Source organism: Tachysurus vachellii, chromosome 19 (genome assembly GCF_030014155.1).
Source record: "Tachysurus vachellii isolate PV-2020 chromosome 19, HZAU_Pvac_v1, whole genome shotgun sequence".
Lineage (NCBI taxonomy): Eukaryota > Metazoa > Chordata > Actinopteri > Siluriformes > Bagridae > Tachysurus > Tachysurus vachellii.
In genome coordinates this window covers 15499688-15521966 of record NC_083478.1, presented here as the reverse complement: position 1 = coordinate 15521966, position 22279 = coordinate 15499688, and the positions used below count along the sequence as shown (strand labels likewise).

At 38.7% G+C, this 22279-nt stretch overlaps 1 protein-coding gene across 1 annotated transcript in view; it reads right to left on the bottom strand.

Annotated features, from left to right (window-relative positions):
- Window positions 1-22279, bottom strand: part of plxna2 (plexin A2) — a 207192-nt gene that overhangs the window by 150436 nt on the left and 34477 nt on the right. The window contains exon 3 of the mRNA XM_060894004.1: window positions 19256-19438. Within this exon, the coding sequence (XP_060749987.1) occupies window positions 19256-19438 (183 nt within the window). The remainder of the gene's footprint in view (window positions 1-19255; window positions 19439-22279) is intronic.

Genomic DNA, 22279 nt, shown 5'->3' with positions numbered 1-22279 from the left:
TCTAAGAAATAGGAAAAACACTGATATGGAGAAAAACAGGGCTGTACGGAGGGCTGTACTGAAACAAATGGTCTCTCACGGGACTGCAAAGAGATTGTGTTGCAAATTGGAAGAAGCACAGCAAAGAGATTAAACACTTTTTCCCGCTTTAATTTGACAGAAAAAAAAACTTACTTGACAATCCCATTCCAATTATATGTTTTTTTCTTAACTTCCTGTGTGTCGTCTAAAAACTGCACTCTTCACAATATTATATTCCCCACTGGATGGGCATCTAGAGAGGTTGCTTCACCTTTTGGTATAAATCAGTCTAATTAGCCTGTAAATGAGAAGGCAAATGTCAACCCCTGCTGACTAGTGGGGCTTGGAGGACAGTGCTGGAGGCATTTGGAAGAAAAAGACAACTCAGCGTTTCCTGCCTTTTTGAGTGTCAAGTACAAAAAATATATATATATATATATATATATATATATATATATATATATATATATATATATATATATATGCCATCTTATGCGGAAGTGAGGATTAAAAAGAAATAATATGGACGTCAAAATGTTTCCATTAATTTCTTTCACAACCAGACTAATGGCCAAAGAGCTTTTCCGGCTAGTTTCCATCAATGTACTGATCATGGTAGAGTAGCTCATTAGTCTGCACCTAGCAACAACTTCTCTCAAAACCTGCTCACTCTGATTAAATTTTCATTCGGATTCCTTGATAACTTCAGGAGGTTCGTTCAAACTAATCATAAAAACAGTTGCTTTTTTATTTTCCATTATACAGTTTGGATACAGTTTCATGCATGTGTGGAAGAACCTTGATTAGTTTGGGGTGAAGCAGTGCTGAGATGCACGTCTAAACATGCTTTCATAGACTTGTCTAAACAGATTCTACACATTAATTAATCTTTGGCCAGCTTTTGTGTCTGGACTGAAAAAAAAACTGTATTCAGACACAAACACTGAGTTGACAGTGAAACCTCATCTTGATTCACACATTTCAAGGTTGTCAGTTCTTGTTGTTTCCCTGTCATGAATCTAAAGACCAGCAGGGTTCCTTCAGCTGTTCACTTCAAGGTTCTCAGTGTGTTCTTTCACTCGACAGCTGGTTTAAGACCCGATTCCCCTCACGCACCCACCTTGACTGTAACTCAAAACCCTTTCGACACTTATTTTACTGAGCATACAGAAGAGTGTAAGCGCTACTGGACCCCTACAATGTTCAGACAAATAAACTTTCTCTGACTTTTAAAGGAAGCTTAGTAGAACCTCTGTACCTCTCGGCATGGGGCCGAGCTGCTGTCCATATGGTGCCTCCTCAATGGCATGCTGAAGCTGAACTGCATAATTTGGTGGCTAAGGGAGCCATTAAAAAGCCATTAATTGCAAAGTTGAGGTCTCTCATGGCAATGATATGCTAATATGTTAAAGCAAGGAAGAGCATGTTTTTTTTTTTTTTTTTAAAGAATTAAAGCTATGCATGTACAGAAGGCTAAAGTGGTGTATAAGGCAAAGGGGACAGAAAGGGAAGGAGTGAAGAAAGGGATGTAAAAAGATACCAAAGTGATGCAACAGACCTCTCCAGCCTCCTGCTCACCTCAGCAGAGCACACACACATACACACACATACAGTACACAGACCTACACTGTCTGTGGTATAGAGAGAAGCTCCAGGCATCAAAAACAAAAAGGCCTGTGTTTTTGAAAACTCTTAAATGTAATTGATGTGTTTTTTTACTTTGTCCGTTTTGTCACAAAGCACATTCAAGCACACATCAGAAAAAGAGCGAGCGAGAGAGAGAGAGAGAGAGAGAGAGAGAGAGAGAGAGAGAGAGAGAGAGAGAGAGAGAGAGAGCAATTTTATTAGCAAAACCATTCCGTAATTATACTTATCTGATGTTTTCTCCATTTCAGATGGGGCTCAGGGAAAATCAGAGAGGCTAAGCACCACAAGCAGCTTACCAAAATACAGTGTGAACAGGATTTATACTGCTTCACCCAAGATTTACTAATTTCATTTGCAAGTACTAAGCATGTAACCTGTCTATGCTGGCAGCAGTAAAAGTCAAACATAGAAAAGTTAAACATAGAATCTGTACTGTGATGGCTGTGGTCAGGAGGAAATATCATTGTCCATTCTGCTTATTGTTACTAAAATAAATTTCATTTGGTCTTTTTGCTGTGCTTTTTTTGAGAGATGAAAATGGATATAAGCAGTCATCTCTTTCAGATAATTGCACCTCTGTATAAACTCTTGTTCAGTGCAGATCAGTATGATTCAGAAAAAATAAACATTGTCTTGCCAAGATGTTTCAAGTTATCAATGTTTCAGTCAAAATTAAAAAGTTAAATTTGTATTTACTAAATTACAGAAAAATGCACCAGATATTGTTATTTACTGAAAAAATAACCTAAGAAATTCACATGCAATATGATCTTTCTCTTAAACTGCTTTTCTGTTTAACTAATATTGTTGAGATAGACTTATAAGGATTACACTGCTCATGTTTTAGCTTTCCCAGATTTTTTTAGTTTTTTTACTTTTGTACAGCAATGGAGCAAATACACAGACAAGGAGGTGCAATAATTAAAACAAAAAACATTTCCACAATGCATTATTTTACAATATATAATAGCCTTTAATTATCATTTCAGATGCTGGAATCTCAATGACTAGACATGTGCATTGCTTAAATCAGAAAATCATTCAGCTGCATTATGTAGCAGCTAATAGCATCATCCACACTGCACTAGACCAACATTATTACAGAGCTGAACAGCTCACACTGCATGGATGATGAACCTCACATCATTTCAAGTTATAGCATTTTAAATTTGTGGTTATACCTAAAAGGGATAAAGAGACAAATTTCACTTCATTCCTACTCAACTGCAAGAAATTAATATTGTAATAAAAAAATGCTATTAAGAATTTATTTAAAATAGAAATAAAATCATCAGGGTTAACGTATGATAAATGCAGAAAACTCCAATTCTGGTCACAATCCATGTTTTCATGTGCTGTTTCTAACACTTTTTTTTTTTTACCAGACCACCATTTATAGAGAGAAAAGTAAATAGCTTAATCTTGTAAAATTTTGTATTGTACCTCCACAGGTATACTCAAAATCAAGCTGTTTTCTTACTAATTATTATATAAACATTTTAGTTGTTAGGAATTTTGCACTGCTGTTAAAGCAAAACATTTACACAGAACTATGTAGAAGTAAAACACATGGTAATAATTTTGCAGAATACATTAATGAACAATAACTCGGTCTTTATTAGGGACTGTAACAGGTTAATATGGTATTAAGAGTAAAGGGAGAGGGGGCATATTACCCCAGTCTTGCCCCAGGAGGATGACTGAGCTTTAGCTTTCCTGAAGGACTGGGACTTAATGATGGTGTCCAGAACCCGGTCCCAGCCAGGCCTGTAGTGTGGCATTGAAGGTAATACTTTAGAGAGTTGGTTTAATCAGTACCAGACTGCCAAACATCAGGCCAAACCACACACATTCACAGAGAGAGAGAGAGAGAGAGAGAGAGAGAGAGAGAGAGAGAGAGAGAGAGAGAGAGAGAGCAAAGTCAACATTTTACATAGGTAATAGAGAAGGAGAAAGGCTAGCAGAAATGTCCTGGCATGTCTTAGTTGCAAAGAAAGATGCAAAGGACAATTCTGGTATTATCTAAAAACAACTGGAAAAATAATGGAAGAATGAGAGTATTAAAAAGTGAATGGGTCTGTTAGACTGACCGCAGCTGCCTTTGTCTGTTTTATGGCTCCTTATTATGCTTTTATGTGTTGTGTCTCTCTCAAATGCTTTACAGCTTATTCAGATGTGGTGAGCTTATGTTTGGATTTCTGTAGCCAGCAAAGAGGACATATCTCAAAGAAAAAGAAAATGTCAAATAATGTATCTGCTAACCTCCTCTGTACTGTAGGTTACCCACATATTATAGAGGGCCCCCAGGCATGAGAGAATCGATTCCTTTTTTTTTTTTAAGTCCTTTATTTTAAAAGCTACACAAGGTTGATTTCTCTAGATATGGTATGCAGATGTGTGATATACAGGCACTTTAAATTGGGTGGTTTTGATCTAAAGACGTAGAGAAGAGAGAGACACAGCGACAAGAGAAAGACAGAGAAAAATCGAGAACAGAGGCAAGACAGATTTCTTAGAGTGCTTTCACCTGCAGTAAATATACTGTTTCCCTTCGCTGACACTTGGCAAAGCTTCTTTTTGCTTATTTGAAGGAGGAAGTCATTGTACTTTCAAAGGAGAAGCAATTTCCTCTCAGCAATAGCTTCCAGCGGAGACACTCTGCAGCCACTGCTACTATTGTTACAATCCCAGACGCGCTTCTTTATTTTGTTTCCAGCCCTCCCTTGGTTTTGCCTGTATAATAAATTCATTAGACAACCGGAGCCTCTTTGTAAGACCCTAGAGTGCCTAAGGTAACATACGCCAAGTGACCAAAACAATTCCTCCTTTAAATGCGCTAACATATTCATCAAATGAAATTGTGTAGGAATGAAAGTGCTGGGCTTGGCAGACATTAAGAGAAAAAGTAACCATTATTTAAATGTGTGGGTCTTAGTGCCTGTTGTGGGAATTCAATACTGTGCACATTTGTGGTTTCTTTCTCTAAGACACCTGAATTACCTCATAAAAAGTCCAATAATACGCTAATCAAAGTAATTTTGTGGTAAAGCAGGGAAAGCCCAATAAATGTTCAGTGTGTGGGGTCTCTAGAACCTGAAAAGTGCAAACTGCACAAGTTTTACCTTATGACACATACATACAAATAGCACTAAACAGACACGACAGAAATGGTCCAATAAGTGAAAGTAAGAGAAAGAAAGTCAATCGTGAGCTATGGAAACCTTATCTGGGTCTGACACATTTCATCTTATTGGAGTCAGTGTGCTGTGTTCAAATGCGCCAGCACTCCAGGGAGAAGCGTAGACCAAACATCAGACATATTGTGTTACAGAGGAGAAACCCTGGAAGCCATGACTGTCACCGGATCTCCCTATTCGTACACAAACACACATACACCACACACATACATATACACACACACACACGCACGCACGCACGCACACACGCACACACACACACACACACACACACACACACACACACACACACACACCTTTCAGCTTTTACGCCCCACTAACACATTACATACCTGTGGAAACTTGTAGCGGCTAACAAAGCATCTGGTGAGTGTTAACAGGATTTCGGCTCTCAGATTCAATTTTGGGGAGTCATCTGATGAACCCAGATTTGGTTGTTACAGAATTATGTTCCATTTCCCCTGTTAGTGCTGAGAGCCACTTACAAGCTAGTGTGGTTATAGTGGAAATCCAAAAGAAAATACAGAGCTAGTCTTAACCACTTCACTTAGCATTATCTTATCCCACAGGGAAGTGTTCATGCCAATGTCAACAGAGACATGTTCATGCTGACTTCAGTGAAATGCAGAAAACACACCGCCTCCAGGATTATTAGTAGTTTATCCATTCTAATGGTGTTGAGTGCATGTTGACCTACCCTGAGGTGCAGCTGTTTACTTGCCCTGGTGGGGGTAAGAACAAACAGACAATGGGTCAAAAACTACACACATGCGTTCACACACACGGTGCCTGTGGGGTTAAACCCCTGCTGGGGAAGCAGCTGCTTTCAATGAAGCCTAACTCTGTGTGTGTTTGTGTGTGTGAAACAACACCCCACACCACAGAGGATAACCCTATCTGTCTTACTCAAATGGGTCAAAAACCAGAACTGCAGCTGTTATAGAGCAGAAGGTAAAAATCATTGATATAAGATATTCCCAGGGGTGATATTTCAGCACAAACCAAAGCATTACTAGACACCGCAATATATCGTGAAGACACAGGATAATTTATTAGAAAAGTCATTTACTATGTGCACATCATTTGGAGCTTCTCAACGGTACAATATCACAAATCCAGTTCATAATAATGGCAGCTGCTGCTCTTTTAAATGTATCTGTTCTTTAATATATAAAATATATATCAAATGTGTGCAGTAAAATTCTGCGCCTGTTATTAAATACATATGTGAGAAGTGTGCAAAAGTAATTATCACCTCACTTTGTAAAATTAACTACCTCTTTACACTCTTTTTCAACAGCTTGTCTTTGCTACAACAACACTATCAATGATTTAGCATTACTGAAAATATTTGGGCAGGGCTGGAGAAATCATAAACATGTGAGCTAGATCACAAGTCACGCAAATCACTTCAATGTGCTTGCTCAGGTTTGGTTCCCTGTATATCTAATTGACTAAGTGGTAATTTATGCATTTTATATATATATATATATATATAGGTATAGTGCATTAATACAGACTTAATACTGTTAACTAATACGTTTCTAATTATTGTCATCTTTTCACAGTGTTCCGAAAGTAGCATATTATATTAGCGCAGTTGACAAAAATAGTCAGTATGTTGTTGGCAACATGGTGTTTCATTCTTGTATCGCACATTTTTATTGTGTAGCCTCATTTCTTGAGCATCTATTCTTTTGGCTTCATATCTGCAGTAAGCCATGGTGTAGCATCTGCCAAACACAAATGACGCTTTTGCTTATTTTGCATATAACAAATTCTTCTATCATCTAATATCTGACTGTTTTCTTTTCAACTAGAAGCTGTTGTTATGGCACTGCACTGAGAGTCATTAAGGATTAATAGACATCTGCTGAAAACATTTTAGACCAGATGAGTTCCACAGCATTCTGCTAGCATATTTGCCATGGTTTGCCCCCCATCACTTCCATCACACACAGTCTGATCCACCTAGGGCTTACACAGTCACGTCCCTAAGCTAGTTTCTCATCTCTTTTCCACTTTAAGATTGTGTAATGGCATTGCATGGACCTGACCTTGCTCTTTGTTCCAGCCCTCTGAAGCAACTCCCAGGCACCACATAATGAAAGAGCCCAGAGCTAGCCAACCACATAGCAGGAGTGACGCTGATGGGATTCGGAATGAGAGCAGGAAAAAAAAATCCATCTCTAACCCTCTATATATGGCGGAAGATTTTCAGGTCCTTACCTGCACACACAATCAGGCTGTCACTTTCACACCTACTTAAAGCTTTTGAATATGTTGTACAGTCCAGAGGGATCAAAAGACAAATTATTTATATGGAAAATGAAAACAAAAGCAATACATGTTTTGCTCACTAATGATATGCAGCCTCATGTGTACATTGATGGAGTGAATCTGAATCTGATTCGGTTTAAGTAGGTACCGCCCCATAAGGGTTCTTCTAAACTGCTATGAATGAAAGGCATTGAGATGCATAGGGGAGTGGAACCTGTCAATGCCCATTAGGCACAACTGAGTGTGGCATCATGGGGAAGTCAGCCATTGGGTAAGAATGAAGCCTGTATCTCTGCTTCCTGCCAAGGTGCAGTACAGAGAGGAGATGGCGCGCAAATGACTTCTGAGGGAGATGTTATTACCCGTCATTTGAAACATTATCACATGCTATTAGATGGAAGTCAGAACTTGTTAGGGCTGATGGTCTCTAGCTTTAGGCCTAGAGCCTGCTACTCCAAGGTTGACAGAATAAGAAAAAAAAGAGGCTGACAAGAACAAGAAGAAGGCAGGAAACTCAGTAATGCCAGGGAAGGAACAAAGTGTCCTCATCTCAGCAAGAAACAAAGCACCATAAAAAATATAACCTAAAGATAGTTTAGACATAGAGGCTGATTAAGAAGGTAGCAGTACAGGTCCCATCATCTGAATTTACAAACAACTGAATAAATAATGATCAGATAAATAACGATTAGAGAAACACAATCCAGTGAGCAATGCTCAATGCACTTATTTCACCCTCTACTTTGCATTCTATATATTATGTACAGTATATGGGGATGACATATTAGTAGGAGTACATTATTATCCAGTAGCTAGTTAACTAGGAGGAATTCTCCTGTAAAAGATGTCTGTACAAAATTCTTGTGTACAAAAGTGATGGGACTGTAGATATTGGCAGAATCTCGGTTCAATTCAATTTTATTCATACAGTACCTTCAACAATAGACATTGTCACAAAACAGCTTTGCAGCTTACAGCTTTACGGACATAGATTTAGATTCCTAATGAACAAACCAGAGGCAACACTGGCAAGGAAAATTTCCCTGAGACAACACAAAGAAGAATCCTTGCTTGGAACCAGACCTCATCCTCTAACACTGAATAGTGGGATTATAAATCATTACTCTTCATAATTTTTCTCTTCAAACCGAATATGTTACAGCACATTCAGTACTGAATAGTATTAAACAGCACTGAGAGTGTTGAATGGATGTTTAGCATGAGCAGATAAAAGGCCTGGGATAAGCAGAGGATAAAGTTTATGATTACAGCAGCAGCACTTATTTTTAAATCCACAGCATTTACGGTATGTGTGAATCTCCCCTGCAAACAAAGCACAGACGAACACCGCTTACTGTACATTAAATGTAAATTATGACATGGAAACAGAAAACCTAAACAAGATATGACTATGGCATAAAAACCTTACGAACTCACACACACCGTTATGTCGACAATATCAACATATAAAGACTGACAATGACCATGACAACAAGACAGACATATATAGATCAGCACATCAAGGGGAAACAAGGGACAGGTGAGAAAGCATGAAAACACATTAGGAAAGTGCGTGGCACCGCCCACATGGGAATAACACAGTTATACATGAGTAAACCACTTGCCAGGCCCCCATGGTGATCTGGCAAGGAACTGTCCCAAGAACTCCTGAAAGAAAGATTTCTTAGCAGTAATTAATTACTAATTCGCCTCACACCGCCAGGGTTGGGGGTTCGATTCCCGCCTCCGCCTTGTGTGTGTGGAGTTTGCATGTTCTCCCCGTGCCTCGGGGGTTTCCTCTGTGTACTCAGGTTTCCTCCCCCGGTCCAAAGACATGCATGGTAGGTTGATTGGCATCTCTGGAAAATTGTCCGTAGTGTGTGATTGCGTGAGTGAATGAGAGTGTGTGTGTGTGTGTGTGTGTGTGTGCCCTGCGATGGGATGGCACTCCGTCCAGGGTGTATCCTGCCTTGATGCCCGATGACGCCTGAGATAGGCACAGGCTCCCCGTGACCCGAGGAAGTTCGGATAAGCGGTAGAAAATGAGTGAGAGTGAGAGAGTGAGTAATTAATTACTTTGTGAAGTATCTGTTAGTGCATTTTACAATGCTTTTGATTAACTAAATGTTTCTCCCTATATTCTTTATCATCAGTTCTGAGTGTGGAGGTCAACCAAGCATGTAATTTTAGCTTAAACTAAGCTGAGCTTATTGGTTTAGAGGACACTTTCCCCAGCCAGACATGCATATACAGTACGATTTAGGTTATCCCATCTAGCTTTGCTTTTATCTAATTTTCTACCACTCTGAAAGACTACAGTAATGAATTGGGTAATCACAGATATCCAACCCATTCGAGTACTTTGTAAAGTAAATCAATACAGTCTGGCAGTCGGCCAGTGGTTCACTCTGATGGATGGTAAAAATCTATATTTAGAGTCACTGCCAAAAGAATTTAGTGTTGTATCTCTCTCCCACACTCTCTCTCTCGCTCCCTCCTTTTCTCATTCAATTTAGCCCATGGATATTTAGAACTTTGGTAGAAAAATGAATTTGAATCTAAATATCTAAGGTCTACGGCTTCCATAGAAACAGATAATGTGAGCAAATGCAACAGATAAGGATTTTTATGGCTTTCGAGATTCATAGCGCTCCCTGTAGTGCAAATGCTGGCTGAAAGTTTCTTTGAATATTTACAAGCTGATGGTCAGCCAGCTGCTACAACTTTCCGATATAAAACGTGAACTTTGGCTCTCCATTTCAACAAAAGTTAAATACAAATGTAAGTACATGCAATAGTCGGACCACATAGTAAATGTCGTTTGCCTGCTCTAATGATAAAATAGTGAAGACTAATGGACATGACTGCTTCTGATTTCAAATTGAGATTAGGCAGATTAGAAGATTGTGTGCGTTCATAATCTTAGTTATAGTCTATATCCTCCTCTTATTAGACATATTAACCAAGTTCACCACAAAATCAGGATGCCTTATTATATTAAATAAACAGTGATTTTTCTTAGGCATTTTCATTGGGCTAAAGTTCAATTTGTCCCATATTTCTACTCAATTTCAGTGCAAGTGATTACTCAGTTTTGCTAGAGTACATTACATTGAGACATGACAACCCCCCATCATTATCCACCGCATTTCTCTTCCAGCCAAGGGGACAATATTACAGCAGAAGTGCCCACAGACACTCAGACGATAACTGACGCTAATCATGGAGAGGTTCATTTATTCATTTCCTGATGTGAAGAGTGATTAACACTGCCAGTCACTGGGGTCATTTGTTGAGCTGAAGATCATCAGCATGTGAGATAGGAAATAATAAGTCGGGGAAGGAAGTGCATTGGCAGCCATTTAATATTAAGCATGGGTATGAATAAGCATATCCTTTGTGTGGCAGTACATGAGTACCAAGAGGTCCTGAAGGGACCAAGGCATTAGTGCACAAACGCCTGGCTAATCAACACTCCAGGAAAGGAGAGATGTGAAGGCAATCCATGCATGATAAGAAGCAGTCTAGTTACATGTTGTGTGGTCTGCAGAGTGTGTTTGTCAGTTCTTAAAATCTAGGCGGCAGAAACACAGGCTCAAATTCAGTAATCAAATTCAGGACAATAAAAGGTATTTTTGGGATGATATATACAAGTGATGACTGTGTATTGGAAGCAGAAATCGGAAATTGGAAAAGGAAAAGGGACATTAATTGGAGCAATAAAAATGATGAAGGAGAGAAATATCCTGAAGGATGTCATGACAAAAAAACAATAGCGGTAGATACATAGAAAACGCATGAGAAGGAGAGAGCAAGAAAGAGAGAGAGAGAGAGAGAGAGAGAGAGAGAGAGAGAGAGAGAGAGAGTTGCTGAGAGGTTGTTGTTGGTGAGATCACTGTAATGGTGACATTGCTGTAAAAAGACAAGTGGAAGATTTAATATCCAGCTAAGGATGTAAGTTATCATGGTTCAAGGGCAAGCCAGATTGTGTATGTGTACCGTGTGTTTTTGAAAGATGAATGCAAAAGAAGGGGTTGTCCAGCTTTTTGTCTTGAACGTAACTTGGCTCTTCAGAAAGCTCTGGACCTAAGCCAAGGCAGGCAGGCATCACTTAAGCTCGGATGATCGGAATGAGCTTCAAAAGTCAAATCTCTGGTGCCAAGAAACATGTCAAGTACTACTGTTTCATCTGATCACATGGTTAAATGCTGGATTATCACAAGTCAAACTGAGGTCACACCAAGGTCAGTGCTGTCTCAAAACATTCAGTCCAATTAATTATGTAATGAAGTTGCACTCAGAAGCCAATTTGATCATAAACACCAATCACGCAAACGAAGGTCTGCACAATAACACAGCACAGTTCATGTCTCGAACACAGTGTCAAAGTCATTATAATGCCATTACTTAGTCTGCCAGAAGAAGACTAAGTAGAAGACTAAGTAGTGCCCATTTACACCTATTAATTTATTTACAGTGATTAAATGAATTAAACAAATGTGGACAGCTTTTCTCTCAGTTCTTTTAATAGCATCTAGCTGGGTGTAGTGGATATATACTGTAGATATAAAATATCCACAGTAGCAAATTTCACTCCCCAAAGCCGGTTATTGTTAGGACTTTATTGCTCTTTTCTAATCCAGGATGAATGCAATGGAAGACATTGAAATCTCTTCTTTTTTCTTTTCTAAAATTGCAGTTTGTCCGAAGGTACATTGCAGCTTGCCAATTTCTCCACCCAATCAGAGGCTATCATTATTGCCAACAGGCAAATTGAAGTGAAATTGCCCAGGATACAGTAACATGATTAGGAAGATTGTTTGCAGTCTTGTTGAGAGTCAACAATGATGTGTTTTGGTAGAAGCTGAAATCATTGTAGATCTTTTTTTTTCTTTTCTATTAACTTGCTTACCTCATCAAGAGAGCTCTAATCAAATATCTCTAATATCTACAAATCAAAAAACTTTAGTTGGCCAAACTAACTTCCAGAATATTAAAAGAAATCTATATCAGAAGGAAATAAAGTCAATATTAATTGCACTTATAAAACCAGTTAACAACCCACTTTAATATAGAATGTTCTAAAAGCTTCATCATCATCATCATCTTTCCAATAATGCCTTTACCAGGAACAACATTTAGCTGAAATCATCAAAGGCAATGATATCCACTGATATCCATTTGCTCCACATCAATGGCTGTGGTATTTAAAATACTAAATATCACTGACAATTATCTGACAAGGTAAAAATAAGAATAAGAGTTTTTTTTCTATAACCTTATTGCATCTATAATGCTAAAGAAGACTAACGTAATACCATAAAAATGCCACCAGAAAAGCAATTTGGTGGATGACCCTGACCCTGAAAAATAAATTATCACAGAAATATCAGGTGAGTTTTTTCTAAAGGGCAATGCCCTGTGAGCATTTCCTCTGCTGACTGGCTGGCTGTAAATGGCTCCTTAGTGAAGAGTCATTCCACACATCAGAAGAAGCTCTACACATGGAAACAGGAATGTTATAATACAAAATAGGCACAAAACTGTCCCTGTGTGTGTGTGTGTGTGTGTGTGTGTGTGTGTGTGTGTGTATTCTTTTGGGTAAGAAGACTGGTCGAGGTTATTTTCTTGCTGCAATTGGAGTGATTAACTCCTTAGGGAATGCTATCCAACCGTTGCCATGAGTGTTAACTGTTGCTAGGGACACTTTTCTCCATGTTGGTTTGGACAGAATCTCTTGGCACAGAGGCACACTCTGTACAACTTTATCCTGTCCATCTCTTAATTTTAACTTATTCTGCACCCTGACAATGCTGGACACCACTAGACGATGCTCATTAGGCTGTCAGTGCATGGAGAAACACAGCACAGGCAGTGTAAGGTTAGGCAGTACAAATCAAAACAATAAAGGCCTGCAAACAAGTGCCAGATGGACTTCAGTTGATGTAAACAAGTTTGAACATGATAAGGATGTCTGTCCATCTGAGCTGAACAAACACAGGAGGCCAAATGGCACAGCCACATCTGGGGGGTCAAACTTGCATTTAGAGCATGACAGTCACAAAATCAAAATGCATCTGTGAGAAGGAAGATGAAAATAAGCGCTAGGAGCAGCTGTCAATGTCACTCTTCAAACCAGCTGGCCTTTCATGTGGTACGGTTGGGTATAGTATACTGCTGTGTCCCTGGTTCAGTCTCATTCACCGGGTCAAACAGATCAGCTTGGTCGAGAGGAGACTGGGACCAGAGCCCAGATGCTCACTTGACCAGTTCAATGAGAGATTGAGTCCAATTAATGTTTCAGGCGCTTGCCAAAAGGGACACACCTGAACTGTGCTTTCAAGCCCTGCTGATGCCCTGAGCAAACAAAATACTGATTATGCGCTGGAGCAACATGAAAGGAATTAATTAGGGGGCTACAAGTACACAAGTTCTGATTATTCTCCCTGTGTATTGTACAGACGTCCAACCTAACTGTACCAGATGAGACAACATTAAAGGCGCCTCATTAGCCACTTTTTAACCGTAGGGCCGATTGGTTCCAAGCAAGGGGAGAACTGATGGAATTTCCACATGAGCCCAGAACACATGCCCAGAATTCTTTCAAACAGTGCTCATCACATTAGTAACCGGATATGAACACATTGGAAATGAACAGAAAAAATGTCCTAAATGGCTACAAACACAGACATGAATATGTGCTATGCTATTTGTTTTTTTTTTCTCTTTATAGCTGGCCAGGCAGGCTCACAGGGCATCTAGTTAAGTTAAAGGTGTGCATCTGGACTGAGATCCTGCAAAATGGAACTAAAAGTTCATGCAGGCAGGAGGTTTTTACTTTCATGTGGGTACGAGTGAGCGCTCAGATATAAAGCTTGCGGCACAAACAAATACCACATTGTTCAATTTCATTTCATTTAAGGCATGCTGACAGTGCTGGCATGTCTTCCGTAGAGGTTTTTCTCAATTGTTTCTGGGGTTTAGTGGTACGGTTCATATTTAATTAAAAAATAAATAAAAATAAATAAATAAAATAAACAGCTACAACTATTTGTCAATTCATTTAAACAAATCCAGGTAAATTCATTTAAACAAATCCAGACTTTAATCATGCTGAACACTATATATTTATAATAAACCATCACTGGTATACTATAGGCGTCCCTTCATGTCTCTAGTAACTATATATTTTTAGACCTGGTACTTTAACTTTAACCTGGTACTTTAACTACTAAATCCTGCCTTGTCCTGATTTTCATATCTTTGTTCATTTGATGTTTATCAGTCTGCTCTCTTTGGCAAATGTAATATACATTTAATTTGATCTCTTACAGTATAACATCAGTAAAAGCCTCATGCAAGCCTGAAAATATCTGACTTTTGGTACAGCAAATCTGAGCCATGTCACCTGGCTCACCTTAAAAGTGATCCTGCCCAAAAATACTGTTTGTAATACAAATCAGAAGAAAAAAGCCTCATAAAATCTCCTCAAAATAAATGCACATTTATACGGCCAAACGTGTGCCTCCATTAGTCTTTCCAACTCCAATATACAACCAAAGCCTCTGACAAAAGACAGATAAAGCGGGCAATAGATTCAGATCAGCCTCTTTCTCATTCACATTTTCTATTGCGTCAGCAGAATAAAAGGCCAACTGCTCTCTCTCCCGCTGTCTCGCCTTGTCCCTTGTTCTACAGCGCTTTTTTATTACATCTACATTCTGTCTGTGCTGTAAATAGACAATATCAATATCAGACAATTATCAATTATCAGACAATTATCAATATCAGTCATAATTAGCACATTACTACTACTCATTAATTCCTTGTATTGTTTCTGACCACTCTAGCTTCCCTATCAGCCTCTTTCCAGTCAGATTCTATATAAAACCTGCCCGTCATGGGTAGAACTTTAACCCAGTCTCACTACATGCTCTACCAGTGCCTGAAGAATAGCCACCAAAACAGGAGGGAAGCTTTACTGAAGAAGAGAAGCGAGAGAGAGAGAGAGAGAACGTGGAATGAATGAAGAAGTGTGTGTGGGTGTGCATGTCAGTTAGTTTATAACAGAGACAAAGAAAGTTTGTGTGCACATTGGTGCATGTTTTTCTATCTTGGTAGGGACCAAAATTCTCCACAGTGGTAGGAATATCTGACTGATTTGACCATATGGGGACATTTACTCACTATTAGGAAACTGTCGATGTTACACACTAAAATGCTATATATAGAAATAAATATACTCACTCACTCATTTTCTACCACTTATCTGAACTACCTCAGGTCACGGGAAGCGTGTGCCAATCTCAGGCGTCATCGGGCATCACACACACACACTCTCATTCACTCACACAATCACACACTACGGACAATTTTTCCAGAGATGCCAATCAACCTACCATGCATGTGTTTGGACCGGGGGAGGAAACCGGAGTACCCGGAGGAAACCCCCGAGGCACGGGGAGAACATGCAAACTCCACACACACAAGGCGGAGGCGGGAATCGAACCCCAAACCCTGGAGGTGTGAGGCGAACGTGCTAACCACTAAGCCACCATGCCACGTGAAATAAATATATATAACAAATATTTTATTCTGGCAACTGAGGTTAATGTAAGGGTTAAGTTTAAGTGTAGGCATAGCATTAATTAGCTACAGTAATATGTCAGTGGAAGGTACTCAAAAGGATGAGGTTTATACTTTTGTGACCTTGTATCTTGGATAGTGCTGGGGAAGTAAAGAAAATCTTGCATGATCAACTAACAAACAGTTTTTCTGATCTTTTTCTGCTCATCTGTTATCATTAACACACTGTAAAACATTTCAAGAGGGCTAAACTTAGGTTTAGGTTGTTATCACACACATATTGTCGTTACTGAGAGTCTGTTAAAAAAAAAAACAAATAAAAGTGAAGAGTGTAATCCTGTAGGATTAATCAGCCATTATAATGACAGCCCCATCGTGTAGTTTTCAGTAAATCTATATTCATTTTATTTGATGTGGTCATAAGTCTGAGTATGCCATTAACACATTAGTACAGACACCATCCTAAAAAAACTAATAGCATAAGGCAAAACTGATCATTTTTAAAAGCTGTTTTGCACAGTATTTTATGTTTACAGGTAATTCTATGCATTGTGTTCCTAGTATCTGCAGATTCCCCTGCCAGGGGATAGTACTGTATGAAATATGGGAGAATTTCCCTGTTTACGATTTATTGATTAAAAACTTGTTGTTTAACCTTGAAATGTATTTGGAACAATATGACTCTGAAACCCTACATAAAACCCTTGGAAAAGGGGCAATAATTCCTCATCACAACGTTTCCTGTTACACAGCTGGATATATTTCCTTGGCTATTTTATATTTCCAAACATTGTTTATTGTGAGACATGCTGCTAGCTTCTGGAAAGCTAGCATGTGTTAGAATGTGTGCCTCTGCATGCTACTCTTATCCATAAACCTGTCGTGATTCAAATGCGTTTAAAGTGTGTGTGTGTATATATGTGTGTGTGGACCGGGGAGAGGGTATGCTCTTTTGGAAAGAAGCCAATCCAATTAGAAGCAGCAGTGTGAGCCCAGTATTTTTATTTATTTATTTTTCATTTTTAAACTGAGGTAAATTTACATTTCACCAATCGATTGTGTTCCCTGTCTCTGCAGCTCTTTTCCCCTTTTTTGTCAGTGTCATCCTTCAAAGGAAAAGGAACCAGAAGGTCCCACCTTTCTATACTAGATCTCCTCACCTCCAGTGTGACATCCTGAAAACCTATATTCTCCTTTCACTTCTCAGAACTTACCCCACAAAAGGCAGATTGTCAGTGCTACACAGCTTGGAAAAGGCTTATCACTAGACTGCAAAAGGACACAAGCAAATGCTGTGAGTATTTTGGGGGTCTCTGAGCCTGCTTGTGCTGTCCAAAACATGCACAAAAAGCTTACCACCCCCACCCTGCCAAATAAAAGACAAAAACCTTGACAAAGTAGTCACATCCTCTTCTACACACACTGTCATTCGCTCCAGCAGCTGTGTGATCAGAGTCTCATGGGGCTTCTGCCAACGTAATATAATGCAAGGTCTCATACACATCTGGGTAAAGTCCTTCACCACAGCTTCCTTGCTGACAGACATGGGCTTTAGAGGAATGCTTGCGTGTTTGTTCTAGACTGCTTGGTTACACCTGACCAGCTGCTGTATGTGTCTGTGTGTGTGTGTCTGTCTGTCTGTGTGTGTGTGTGTGTGTGTATGAACTATGAGATTACAGTTTAAGCATCAGAGCATCAGAAGAAATCAAATGGGCCATAGCACCACTGTGGAGAGCACTATACCTCCTGCCTAATTCAGTTCCACTATAGATGGTAGGCAGGATGTTAGTATGAATTATTAACCTCCTCAAACAAGGGGATTACAGCGAATGAGATGCTCAGATTCCACTTCCTGATTATACCACCGATTCGATTAGAGATGAAAATGACTTTCTGTGTATGTGTATGTGAGAATAAGCCTCAAGATCAAGCAAGAAAATGAAGACAAATCAAACAGACCATGTTGCCATGATGCCACTTCAGCAACACAAGAATCTCTTAGTCCACATTCCCAATAGCCTTTGCAGCCCTCTCATTAACAATGGAACAACCATGGATCTGTCTATCATGCTAAGTGAAGGAGCTATCATCAGCTAACACATCAGGATGCTGTTTCAAATTCAACACTATTTTATTTGCATAGCAGTTTTAATAACATTGTTATAAAGCAACTTAACAGAAATCCGGATATAGATTTACACTCTTAATGAGTAAGCCAGATGTGACAGTGGGAAAGAAAACCTCCCTGACATGAGACAAGAAAGAATCAGAGGAAACCGTTCTCTTTTTGACGCCGTGCTGGGATTATAAATCAATGCATAAAGTAAAGTGTAATGAATAATATTTACTTTAAGCAGATTGTGTAGATCTTTAGGCTATCCATGTGGGATGATTCACTATAGAAGAAGGTGACTTACAAGTACAGCCCACACAAAGAAATCATTCTGGTAAAGTATTTCCTTAAACATAAACAGTTTAACTAGCTTTAAATTTTGCCTAGTGAATATTAGCTATCAGGTATAGATGGCTACACAATTTTAATGGACAAATGCTATTAATCTAGTCTTCTCTTATGATTGGACTTGCCTGTCATTCATTGCTGTAGCTAATAAGATAATGGGACCAAATGCTAATAAAAGACTTTACAGTTGTTACAGTTTGGGGGTGTGGAGAATAGCATGTCCACAGAACAACTGATACGGATTTGTTTTACATACAATCCTTTATATGCTATAACACCAGACCGGCACTTCATACCTTTAGTAAATATGACTGTCAAGCTATAGGCAAAATACATTTGGACATATGATATCTAGTTTGTGAAAAAAAACTGCACAAAGCTTTGTGAAAAAAACCGCACAAAGCTTTCAGTGAGATAACCGGCACTGTAATACAGCCAATTACCCGCAAAAAAGCTACCATCATAAATGGTCTTTTAACTCCGAATGTGATCATAACCTATTCTTAAAATATACTCCCCTTGTAGGAAATGTGTTACAATCACTGATAACTTTTTTAAACATAATATAACTAACATTAAGCTCTCTACCATGACAGGTTCAGATTGTTCCCAGTATCCTGAGTGGACAGAAGGGATCATTCTGTATTTAACTCTTTCTATTTAGCTATAGGTGGAGAGGTGCTAATTAAAGTTAAAAATTAAAGTTAAATGCCCTCAGGAAGTTCTAGTAATTAAAAACTTCCTTCAAACAGATTTGGAAAAGTTCTAAAGGACGACATGAGGTACTCAGCAAAGACATTTCTGGTACCTGAATATGCTCTTTAGTTTGTGAAATACAGTATGGCACAGTTCAGTGTAGAGTCATAACGGCCAACAAAATATATTGCTTAAGCCTTATTGATATAAGACACAATGTGTACTTAAAGGCAAATAACTTAAATTTAATCTTGTTCCACTGCCAATAAATTATCTATTGTCTAAATCATTAGTGGAAGTATAAAAATAACAGGATTAGATGAACAAGGTGGGTAAAAGTAGTATACAAATCCACAGCCAAACCTACCTTTTTCAGACGTCCACTCTTAGTGCCAACAAAAGCCACGCAGTAACCATTGTACACGTAGGAGGTCACTGAGGTCATACGGTCTCTGCTTTCTGTGTAGAGTGTGTATCCAGTCACCAGCTGAGAGCCACCCAGGGGTTGGTTAATATCCAGACCACAGAAGGAGTCATCAATGGGCACCGGCTGTAGGTAAATTAATTCTCATTTTAATGATGCTAATGAGTTTGTGGTGACTTTTTAGAAAACAACAATGGTTATTGTGAAAGACAGAGTTGAAAGCAATGAACAAGGTGCTTTGGCTCATCACTTTCTTATTACAGAACCTGAGGAACAAGACAGGATTGTACACACCTACCCAACATTATGAAAAGTATGCTCACACACGTACTGGAAATGGGTTTAAGGCTTGCCTTAGAATTCTGAATTGCAGCTTACTAAATGTTGATGTCTTATTATCAGAGTTGTTGGCCAGCTGCAATGGAAGAAATCCAGTATGGCAATGAAGGTTTTAATTAAAATTTCATTAAACAAACAAAATTATGTTCCAACATAATGCGACCGCTAACACATGCAAAAGATGGAGGTTTATAAACATTTACAGTCTAAGGAGAAGGCATAGTCATTTTTCATGTTCAACAGAGCCCTGATCTGACATCAATCTCCATTCAGAAAAGAGCAGTAAGAGTGATCATCTTGATTCTGGTCAGCTAAAGCCCTGTGACTGGCACTGGCCTCAAACTGCCACAGAGAGTCATCGAAAGAAGCATGCTGATGTAAGCGCACTGTTCATCACCTGCCCCACAGCCTTCATAGACATTAACACTGACTTTCCAGCTACAGGCTGTAAAATTTTACGGCTACCCAGCCAGTTATATAGCTCAGGGAAAGCAATAACGCACAGAGGGTATAAATGTACGCAGGCTCTCCATGCCACATTCTCTTTTATTTTCCTTTCTAAAAATAGCTACAGCAAATCCCAGGTGAACTCAAAAGCAAAAATGATTTAGGTGGCTATATTATGTGCCTGCACAATGTATTTTCAGAGCAGTGAGTGAGATCAGACAGCTTGGGGCAGAAGGTGGGGCAGGTGGGGGTATGTTAATTGGAATGTACACCATGAGACCTCACTCTGTAACTGAGACCACTGCTTCACTAGCCATGTAAATTGAAAAAGTGTGTTGGTGCAGTGTTGCAGGTGCAGCTGTGGGCATGAGACTACGAATGTAATTTAGTCCATTTGGTTTCGATTAGAGTGTGAGTGTTGAGATGATGTGCATAGATGACGACCAGCAGATGCAAATCTGCATCCTTTCCTTTCCTTGTCATGGTCATTCCCAATACCAGCTGGTTTAAAGCAGTTTATTTGAAAGTGTTAGGGAATTACATAGAAAAAAAAAACCACATGTATACACCATTGTCACCTTCATCCCTGCCCATTCCAGCAATTAGCTAATCATGTGGCAGGCGTATATCAGGCGTATATATTTTTTTTCTTCAACTGCAGCATCAGACATCTGGTTTTGTCTAACGGGGGTGAAAACTGATCTGGTATTCTCCTGTTGTAGCCTAGGTGTCTCAAGCTTAGAAGAGATTTAAGAGACGTTTTTTTCTGCTCACCACATATGTAAAGAGTGGTAAGTTGAGTCATGGCAGCCTTCCTGTCAGTTTGAAGCTGTCTGGTCATTCTCCTCTGACCTCACTCATCAACAAGGCAATTTCCACTGCAGGACTGCCACTCACTTGAATTTTTTTCTTTCATTTGTTAGCTTGCTTTTTGCACCATTCTGTATACACTGTATAGACTCTGGGAGATCAGCCATTTTCCCAGCAAGTGAATCTAAATTCCTTTGCATTTTAACCTTAGAGTTTAATATTTGAGTTTGTACCAGTTTGGTTATATTATTTGAAGAAAAGTATAAAATAATATGATCTAAATATGCATTTACTATAGGAAACCGCTCTTTCCTACATGTAGGTCATACTTTTGTGCCGTACAAGTGGACAGGAAATTAAAAGCAATATTTCATGTTGCTAGTAATATGAGTTGTCATTTAAATGCTCTTTTAGCTGCTCAGTCTGTTTATACAGTAACTGAATGGCACTTGAGCAATTTTCATCAAGAGTCAAATTCATTATAAAAAGTTACTGATTAATTTGCTTTTGTTTCTGTCAGTGGTTTGTTCTCATGCATGAGCAACATGATTTCTTACAGTAGCATGCTTATATTTAGAATATCACCAAGACTACATCTATGTCGGGAGCCGTGCATGATTTCAGTTTGCACTTGCACCTTTTATTATGTAGCACAGATGCAGAACTATAGAGAAATGGCTGATGTATTGGTACCTTTTTATTGTCTGGGGAAATTATGTTTGCTTTAAATCTGTGAAAAAAGAATAATACAAGTCAACTCTATCTCTGACTGTCACTGGGCTACATAAAACTACATGGAGTGCTTAATTATTTCAGACAAATTTTTAATCTGCATCAGTCATATATTCAGCTTTTGTATGGAACATTGCAGTTTTTTTTAAATTATAATTATATATTATATATTATTATAATAAGTTGGTACACTGTGATTTAATGAAAAATTTCTAAGAAAAGTTAAAATGCTAAATGTTTTAAAATAGTGAATGCAGGAAATTGGAAAACAGATAAGTCTAAATTGTATAATTATTAAAATATGAATTTGATGCAAAATTACAGTTCCAGTCAACATGAAACATGGTTCAGCTATTGTTCCCTGGACTTATTAAACATGCTGCTGTTGTCAAAGGGACCACTGAGTATGAGTGAGGATTGGGACCTGTAAAACTTGTAAAACAATAATCCCTCATCTTAAACAGTACATGTGGGAAATATCTTCCACTGCTGTGCACAAATAAAATGTAATGTGCAAATAACTGGCATGTATTTTTCAGAGCTAGCACAATAAAAATGTTCATTAAGCTAGAAGGTTGGATATATTATTTTAGCCTTTGCTTTTAGTTATTAACACAGAATATAGATGTTTTTTCATTC